Source organism: Fulmarus glacialis, unplaced genomic scaffold (genome assembly GCF_000690835.1).
Source record: "Fulmarus glacialis isolate BGI_N327 unplaced genomic scaffold, ASM69083v1 scaffold2367, whole genome shotgun sequence".
In the NCBI taxonomy this organism is placed as follows: Eukaryota; Metazoa; Chordata; class Aves; order Procellariiformes; family Procellariidae; genus Fulmarus; species Fulmarus glacialis.
This window is the reverse complement of record NW_009223623.1, coordinates 30,888-40,820: the sequence shown is the minus strand read 5'-3', so window position 1 is coordinate 40,820 and position 9,933 is coordinate 30,888. Positions and strand designations below refer to the sequence as shown.

Genomic DNA, 9,933 nt, shown 5'->3' with positions numbered 1-9,933 from the left:
CCCTACAGAACAGATGCTCTGCTTGTGAAGCTCTCCTTATTGATGGGCCAAGAAGTGTTCTATGGAGCACTCTGGGGCAGTGTCCTGGTCAGCCCATCCATCAGGCTGCCTGCTTCTCTTTTTGTAGTCAGTCATATCAACAGAGAGCTGTCTGGAAAACAGCAGAAGTACATGCTCGGCACCGATAATAAGCTCACAGTAAGTTCATTACACTCCTCGTAGAATGGTCTTATCTACCATAATACCTGCCTACTAGCAGATTGTGCCTTCTCTGTATTCAATTAGAATGACATGCTCTTAAAAATATTTTTGAGAGATTGAAAAAGAGGCTGATGGAATTGCTTAACACGGTTACTTCATGGGAGCATCTTACCTGAAATATAGCAGAGAATCTCCCATACCGATTTTCATTAGCCCGCAGAATGCACGTCTTCTGAAGCTTCTGCAGGTTTTGGTAATCGATACTGCATACAGCGTTAAAAGACTGACTCTGTTTCAAATCAGAAGATAAACCTGACATCTTTTCTCTACTTGTTCTGAATTTGCATTTAAGGTTGAAGACCAGGTTTTCTATAATACAGTATATACAATGTTTAATGTGGATTTCTCAAAGTTTTTGCAGTCCTGGGAGACAATTCTAAATTTAGTATCTTTTTATTTTTTCAGTAAAATGGAAATCTTTGGTAGGTAGTAACTTATGTTAAACTTGAGTGATGGAATAACTGTAATGCTAGTTAGAGTACTTTAATATCTGCATTTTGTGAGGCTTCACATTCTGTCTGATAGCTGGTGATGTCACACTGTGACATTCTGTATTGTTACAAAACCAAGTATTTCATAAGTATTAACGATTCTTTTAACAGTATTCCACAAAACTTTTTTTTTAACTCATTTGGGGGCAGGAGTTAAATGGCTGGGTAATTATCCTCTTATTTTAAAAGATATTGTTCCCATGTAAGCAAGTTTGCTTTCTTTCCTTCTTGTGATTATTAACAGTGATTGTAGTTTAAATGTTACCATGAAGTAAAACACTGTTGTGCTTTCTTTTCCTTTTACAGATAAAGTCTTTGTGTGTATCAGTATTGGATTCAAATGTCCTTGTGCAAAGAAACACTCTAGAAGTGATTCTCTTCTTCTTCCCATTTTATACAGCTTTGGTAAGAGGACTGTTTTGGTATTTCGCATGCACACTTTGTGCGGGAAGGTGTCTTCTGTGAAACCAATCCAGCTCCTACCTCCGTTATTGCCAAATGTCTGAATTTTGTACCTCAAAATCAATGAACAGATTTTGCAGTTTCTTGTTCCCCCATCAATTTTAATAGTAAAGGAGAGACTGCTGCTTCTCAGACTCCTTAGAGCTTCAAAGGAAGATGTGCTTTCACAGTGAATATTGCATGATATTTGGAATGTGCTTGAAGTATTCAGGCCTGAGAAACTGCATGTGGGGAAAAAATATTGAGTTCCTTTTTCAAGTAGGATTTCGGCATTTAGAATTGTCTGTGCTAAACTAAGATACTTCTGTTAAAGACTAGGAAAGAAAATATTACTTGAAACAAGACCTGTTCCCCATCATTTCCTAACTTACCTAGTAGTATAGTCAGTATTTTGAAAGTAGCAAGTAATTTTAAGTCTTAAGGCATAACATATTGAAGTCTTTAGTATTTTTAGCTTAACTGTAGCTCTGTACCTTAAATATGAAAATGATCACAATTGTGTCAGATTCCCTTTCTTGAGATTTTTAGTATATAAAATATTTTGTTGTGGATGGTTTGTTGCCTTTTTTTTTTTTTTCCAAAACATTAATATTACCAGTTTAAAGAAAAACCTCATTACCAATTTGACTTGTTTCAGTGTTCATAAACAGCTAAAGTATCTTTTCTTTTCATCCTAGGACTGCAACGAAAGCACTATTCTGTTGCGCAGGACTGATTTAGTCTATATTCTGTCAGCAGCTACACAGACGTTGTTAAGGAGAGACATGTCACTCAATAGAAGATTATACGCATGGTTGCTAGGTACTGTACAACATACAGTGATATTCAATATTCTGAATACCCAAGAGAAAAAAAAAATCAGTGCTTAAAAATGTAATACACTTTTTCAGCAGTTAATGAATGATGATAAAATAAAGTGTTTTTTAGTTTCCATTTATTAAGTACCTGTTTAATAAAATTAAGCATTCATTTGGCAAACAGGTCTTCTCTTCAGAGGTGAATTCATTTGCTGTCCTGAATCACAGGGTATCTGATGACTTATTTCTGGTCCCGTCCACAGTTCATTCTGAAGTGGTTCAGTGGACTGAAAGGAGTGGGGCGCTATTTTAACCTTGCTCTTCTGGAAGTAATAGTCTATTAATTCCTATGTGGGCTTAATTGCCAAGGAGGGGCTATAAGAAAGGTGTAGCTTCTCCCCATCTGCCTCCTTTTAACAGCGGAAGAGGAGGCTAAAAGTGACAGGGTAAGAGCTGCAGCCATGTAGTTGCATGAAGGCTGCCCTTGCTGACCCCGTGTCTGGATCTGGCCTTGGTTTTGATTTATGTTCAGCATAGCACATCTGGATGCCTCATTCTTGGGCAGTATGTGAGCTAGTTTCAAGCAAAGTGTTGAAATGACAAAGGTTAAAAATGCAGCGTAATTTCAATATTTGTATAAATGACGTGTGTGTAGTGCTCTGTACTGTAGTGCTTCTCTGTACTCCTGATGCCTCTGTTTATCTTGTAGGCTCTGATATTAAAGGTGGTACTTTTGCTCCAGACTCAACAGCTTCTGAAGACCATGCTATTTATTTCTTTGGAAAATACTCTAAAGATCTTTTGGTTGAGGTTGGTGTTCATTGTATACAGATGTATTTATGATCCTTTTAAATGTTACAGCAAACTGTGTCTAGAATTGTTCACTCTGCCACTTGGTTTGTCCTTCGCTTTGTGTCCCTAAAGATAACATCCTCTGGTGGTTATATTTTTATCTATCTGAATGCCTGCTGTGCTGTATTTACCCAATATTGTATGTGCTTACAACACAAATGGAATCTAATGAAACCAAAGCGTAGCATCTTTGATGAACTACCTGAATTATTTAAAAATGCTTTTCTGAATAAGATCAGCTCTTGAGTAGAGATGATGAGAAGATGTCATTGATTTGTCTACCCTGTATGGAAAATTGTAGTTCAATTGTAGTCAGTACTGAACAAAATCAAATTTAGAAACGCTTCAGGACTTAATAAAATGGCAATCTGTCTTCTACGTATAACATTTTGATGTTTTCTTTTTACTAGAGCTTGATTGAAATTTTACAGCAGAAATTCGCAGAGTCTGATACAGAGGAACAGCATCAAGCTTATTTGAAACCCTTCCGCATCCTAATCAGTCTCCTTGACAAACCTGAAATAGGTAATGTTGCTTGTCACTTCTGTTATGACTGCTAACAATTTGGTGTTCATCGCCTTTGACAGTAGGACTCAAGACAACACCCTGCACAATTCTTCCTGATTCTGAATATGTGTGCGTTGTGTATTAGTGTGCAGGGGGCTGTGTTCCTTGCCTTGGGCCTGGTTCAGAACGGTGCTCTGGAGCAAGCACCCTCTCCAGGTTATCTCTGGCTCTTCTGCAGAACACTCCACCATGTAGCATGGACATATCCTCACGAGGATTACGCTCTCTCATGCCCAGAACTGCGATCTGAGGGGCCAGTTAAAAAGAACCACTTCTGCCCTAGTCTCAATATTCTGCTCAATTTGTTCCTTGAGCTTATTCTCTAAAACACCGTCAGGCCTGGGTTTGTTTCCAGTGCTTGTCTGTGCTTGCAGGCCTTCCTATACGCTTGCATCAGACTCTCATGACCGTGTTGCTTTTCCAGACACTGTAGTCCTACAGGCAGCTAGCCTGTGGTGGTACTGCTGCCAGAGTGGGCAGTACCACGTACCTGCAGGTGCTCCAGCTGGAAATAACCTGTTACGGGTGTGGAGAGGTAGGGGTGCCTCTGTCAGTGGCGCTGCTAGCTTGTGCTGGCCTGACGCTGCTGTGGGAACTATAGGTTGAGACTTCATGACTGAGCTGTGAAGAATTTCCTCCTCTTCCCTGACTGTCACATGTCTATTCTTTTGTGTACATGAAGTTGCCAGCACCAGAAGGGTGAGGCTCTGCCAGCCCTTATTTTAAAGGGCAAGTTCTCCTTTCTGCGTCAAAATATTAAGCCAAAGTAACTTGGCAGATTTTTAGGATTTGATGGTATTCTGTAAGAACCATGTACAGATAAATCTTTGAAATTATATTCTGTTAATCTGACAGGTATGAGAAGCCTATGGACTGGTTAACTGGTATTTGTTAGAAGCTGATAGAGTCTTAATCACTGACTGTATCCCAAAGTGTTGTTCTAGGTATTATTCTGGGTGGGGGAGTGATGTTACCATTGACCAAGCCTTGTAGACTTAGAATAAAACTCATGTACTGAGACTAAACACTCGAGTGGCAGTTGGTTTTGCAGGCTCCTGTATTCTGGTAAGCTTATCTTCTTTCATGGGTCAGGAAAGTCCTTTTAAGCACACTTCCTGTTAAAGAATTATCAAAGCACTGCCAGGAAAAATGAGGATTCTGTTTTGCTTGTCTAACAAATGAATGCTACCTTTGTAGAAGCAGTTGTTAGCCTGTTTATAAGACAGTGGTGCTAACGTTTCCTTCCACTGGTTTTAGCTGGTTTTTAGCTGTTTTTAAAAAATCTGTCGTGATTAAAGCCTCTGATATAAAGCATTTTATTTCCTGACGAAAATGCTGAAGAAGGGATAGCTGACTAAGTTTGTTACATTATAAATTTCTTGATTATTCCAATTTAGAAAGTAGATGACAGATATTACCCTATTGTATGTTTTATTTGGCTGACAATCGGTGTTAATCTGAACTATAATAAGGGTTATTTAGCTGAACTGCATTATTCAGTTTAATCTTTCTGTTCCAGTTAGTACAAAAAATATAACTTCTTGAGCCTTAAGCCAATATGACTTTTACTTCCTCTTGAAATGGATTTAGCAATGCAACTTTTTTTTTTTTAAAGGTAGCAAACTAAAACATAACAAGAATCTTTGACCTTTTCTGCTACTTTTAGTCACTTTAGCTTTTTTTTTTTCCTTTTTAGAAGCACTCATTGGAATGCTTTATACACTACTTTTTTTTAATGGTTCTATATTTAGGGTATTGTACTTATTATTTGTTCGCTTCCTCTATAGACAATTTCAGATAAAACAAAAAAGTGCTGACCCTTGAAAATTGGGTGCAGTTGTCAGCACACACCTAACTTATACTTCCTTCTCTTTTTTTTTTTTTTATATATTTAGGCATTTGAACTTTCCAATTTGCTGATTTTTCCAGCTTCTGTCCCTCAAAATTTGATCAAGGCTACTATGTTAAATGTGTGTTGAGAAATCTGCTTGTTTGCCTTATGGATACAGACATGGTGATTATTTTTGGCACATGAACTGCAGGTTTATGGTTATGATTATGCCCACTTATAAATGATTGCAGTGTAGGTGCCTTACGGAAGTGACTTAAGTGTAATGTAGAACCAGTGTTATGACTTTCCAAGTATTACTTTAAAAAGTGCCTAAAATGAACAACAGATGGTATTTAACTAGAATTAAAAAAAAAAAAATATTAACTACATATTTAATTTTATTTTAACTGGAAAATTTGTCATTTTAAAAAGCCACGTAAGCATTTTCTTCCTACTTGGGTGATCGTGGTTTTTTAGTCTAGCTACTCCTAATTTAAGTCTATACAAGTTTGTAACTGAGCTGCCTAGCAACCACTTTGGTGCAACTACTGGGTTCTTTTTTCCTTCAATTGTAGGGCCGCAGGTTGTTGGGGATCTGTTCCTTGAAGTTATTAGAGCCTTTTATTCCTACTGCAGAGAGGCACTTGGTTCTGATCTCAAACTTAGCTACAATCAAAGTGGCAACGTACTTGCAAGGTATAACTACAAGTTTTCAACTATGAACTGAAACTGTATCATTTTATATTAATCTAACTTACTAAAATCTAACCAATTTAAGGAAGGTTAGGTTTTTAACTCAGTGACCTTCTGTATAGAAGACAAGATTTTGCTATGACTTCCCTTTTTCCCCACGCATGCTTGATTTCTCTTTGATTAGCAGAGAAGAAAATGAAGTACACTGCATATGATTGGTTGATTAAATTCAGTTATATTGGCCAAGAATCAGCCTGATGACGGAACTCTTAGCCTTTTGATTTTTAAAGTTGAAGGCTCAATTTCTTTCATCTGAGAGAAAGGTGCTCAAACTCTAGCTATTAAAGGATGACTTAGTCCTTGATTTAAAACAATCAATGTCTTTTAGCTAGTAGAGAAAGGGGGAAAGAGATTTTAAAACGCATCAGCTAATACTGTAATGTGCATGCTCTTAGAATCTTCACTGACATCTGTTTCTTCTTCTTCCTTTTTTTCCATTTCACATAGTGCAATCAAAGAGAACAAAAACGCTTCGGAAATTGTCAAAACAGTCAACTTGTTGATCACATCCTTAAGCACGGATTTTCTTTGGGATTACCTGACGAAATGTTTTGAAGATTGTTTCAGGTGTTTATGTTGTCAAACAATAGCGCTCCTCTTAAAAATACCACTTAAGAGCTATCTGTGTAAGATAATAAAGTTTACTGAAGCATTTAAATTCTGGAAGGGACATAACACGTGTTAGAATGAGACTGATATGTAAGTTGCATCCTAAAATAATTCAAGAATGCAAACAGGTAAACAATTAGACGGAAACTAGCAACCTGAGAACAAAAGAAATATTACTTTCAAAATGACAGCAGAAGGAGGAAGAGGTTTGGGAGGGGAGGTGGAGAGGTCTTCCTTGGAAGAACAAGTGTTTTTTGAAGAAAAATAAAGATCTGTATCTTTTTATCTCTTTCTAAATATAAGAGGGAAGATTATACTTTAAGTAGTAAGATCATGTATAGAGATTCAGTCTGAAAATTAGAAGCACTTTAGCATCCCGCATGCTACAGTTTAGGTGGTTTTGACAGAACGTTTTATCCTGCTGTATTAGAAGTGCCATCTTGCTTTGCTTCAGAAAGCCTAGCTGTTCAGTATTTTGTGCTGGTTTTGATGAAGCTTTTTTTATTATAACAAGAATTTTGACAGGAAAAAAGCTTACAAAATAATGTTTCTCTCAATCCAGAAACAAATCCACACAGATGAGATACCCTCTTGAAAATACTAGCACTCCTCCTACAATTTCAGAGCTCTGCACACTATTGGTGTTCCTTCTTGATGTGATTCCTTTGGTAAGGCAACCTGAACTTAACTGCTTCAAAGTCTTAAGAAACTTAAAATCAAATAATTCATATTGTGATTACCTGCAATGAAAATAGGCAAATTGACAGATGTGTGCATATGCATGCTATGTCCTGCAAAGTATAGTTTTATGTGGTGACTTATATATGTCTACCCATGCTACTGCCTAGCAAAATAAAAATTGTTTGCATTTTAAAATATGGTGATTCTATGAAGGGAATGAAAAAGTGTACCTTTTGCTTCTTGGGTAAATAATTTCCTGGAACTTTTTGGTCTCTTAGTAGCTGTCTGACTATCGTAAGATTTTTAGGGTATGATTCAGTGTTCATCAAGTAGACTGAAGAAAGAAGGAATAGCACTGAAGCAAGTTTGTACAGTTTAACCATTCATGAACTGACTTTATCAATCAGTGATCAGTGTTGCTGGACAGCTGAATAGTAATATGTGATAACTATTTTAAACAATGCTTATTTATTTTAGGAACTCTACTCTGAAGTGCAGACTCAGTATCTTCCACAGATGCTCAGTTACATGGTGCAGTCTCTCCTGGAAAATATGGAACTATTAAGTTTGCCAGAACTCACTCATGCCTTAAAGACTTGTTTTAAGGTGCTTAGCAAAGTGCAAATGCCCCCTTCCTATTTGGACATTGAGACAGGAAGTGGAAATGGGGTAGGTGTTTTTCAACTACTCATAGATGTTTGCAATTGTTAGTGGCATAACTTATTTTAAAATGCTAATTTTCCTAACTTAAACTTGGATGATAACTGCAGCAATAAAGATTTTTGAAACTTATCTTCTTTGGCCCCTTCCAGAGCTACGTGATGCCTTGTTATTCTTACTGGGTATTCAGTTCTGACTTGTTTGAATTATTTGTGACAGTGAAAGAGTATAGTCTTGTCTGAAACTGGGGCTATAATCCTACCTCTTGAGAAGAATGTGATCTTAATAGTTTTGAAAAGGCACTCAGGATCATGCAGTTGCTAAAGATTCGAGTCACCAAATCAAGCCCAGCTTTATAGATGGCTAGGTCTGCAAGACTTTCAATTAATATTTTAGTTTAACACAATGTGGTATTATTTGTGTGCAACAGACCATGATATGGAATGAGGAATAGATGGCATAAAGCAGTCACATAAGCACAGCCTGCCAAAGTTTTGCAGTAGAACAAATATATGCATTTGACTAGAAATAATCCAACATGAATAATACCATTCTAGTGATGAATTGATTTTAAGGAAACATTTCAATTTGCTAAGCATCTGTAGCTATGGATCTGTTGGTGTTTGATGAGTCAAGGTGTGACGATTATACAAACATTTGTTAGGTTTTAAATGCAATTGAATTGAACTGCTTGCAGATAATTATGTCTCATGATTTTGTAAAAGTAATCTGTATCTGAAAATTGCAAATACTAGGGTTTTTTTCTGTCATTGCTGTTCCCCAGTGTCTGCCACAGTTTAAAATGATCTACGCAGTGCCACATTAACCACGTTAACATTTCTGTTTTAGAGCCCAGTGAAAAAGGAAAATGTGGACGTAACCTTGGAGACTAAGTCTGTGCTGCAGGAGGAGGATGAGACTCCATTCCCTCCCCTAAAGTCAGAAGACAGTGGCATTGGTCTAAGCGCTTCATCCCCAGAGCTCTCTCAGCACTTAGGGATGCCAACTGTGACCCTTGAAAGAGATGATGTCTGGAAGAAAGGGGGGAGCATTCAGAAGACTTTGTATTGCATCCAAGAGCTGGTTGCCAAGTTTTCCAGTAAATACATTTTTGGGGTACAATTTCAAGAAATAAGTAACGAAAGCATCTCAGCAATGAATCTGAGTGGAAAAGAGAAAAAAGAGAATGGCTACAGATTACCTGAAAATGCTACCAAGAAAAAGAGCCCATGGGATGCCAAGCAAATCACTGTACCTCAGTTTAAACAAATGCTTTCAGACTTATTCTCAGTTCGAGGGTCACCATTCAAGAACAAGAGTTCTAATCCTCTTCCTTCTGACCACAACTCTGGTAATAAAAAGGAAAAGGAGGAAGAAGAGTGGGGCTTAGAACAAGTGATGCTTGTCTTGGGACCCCTTAGAGGTGACTGCAAGGAAGCTTTCGCTGCGGCTTGTCACCTTTTGTTGGATTGTACCACATTCCCAGTCTATCTTTCGGAGGAGGAGACGGAACAGCTGTATCTCTCTCTGTTTCAGGTTCCTGGTAAGAAAAGATTCCTTTACTGGGTAACGTGAGCATTTGAGAATGCAAATAGCAGTGTGAGTTCGGCTATTTGCAAAACCTGTGACCAGGGCCAGTAGTAAAGCCTTTTGACAGGGCTGAAGGCAAGTTGCATGTGAATTAAAGACTTACCCACATCAGCATGTGTTTTGTGTCTTGCAGCTGAGGGACAATTTTTACCAAGCTTTTTAATTCACATTCTTTTGAAAGCTTTCGCTACAAAACTTGTAGCTGAAGGGATAAAAAGACCTTCTGGCCTGTAGAGCCTTGTGGCATGGTTCAGGATTTTCAGGAAATCCGTCCCCCTCCATCCATGTGTCCATCCCCCTCTCCCCCTCCCAAAAAAAAAAAAAAAAAGGATGTGTTAGAGGAAGATGGATGTAGGGGGAAAACTGGAGCTCTAAACCC

General features: G+C 37.8%; 1 protein-coding gene across 1 annotated transcript in view; it reads left to right on the top strand.

Annotated features, from left to right (window-relative positions):
* Positions 1-9,933, top strand: part of DOPEY2 (dopey family member 2) — a 48,658-nt gene that overhangs the window by 12,922 nt on the left and 25,803 nt on the right. Inside the window, exons 4-13 of the mRNA XM_009581837.1 lie at positions 9-198; positions 1,059-1,157; positions 1,892-2,015; positions 2,721-2,821; positions 3,274-3,388; positions 5,837-5,957; positions 6,462-6,581; positions 7,186-7,291; positions 7,782-7,973; positions 8,814-9,507. Coding sequence (XP_009580132.1) covers positions 9-198; positions 1,059-1,157; positions 1,892-2,015; positions 2,721-2,821; positions 3,274-3,388; positions 5,837-5,957; positions 6,462-6,581; positions 7,186-7,291; positions 7,782-7,973; positions 8,814-9,507 — 1,862 coding nt within the window. The remainder of the gene's footprint in view (positions 1-8; positions 199-1,058; positions 1,158-1,891; positions 2,016-2,720; positions 2,822-3,273; positions 3,389-5,836; positions 5,958-6,461; positions 6,582-7,185; positions 7,292-7,781; positions 7,974-8,813; positions 9,508-9,933) is intronic.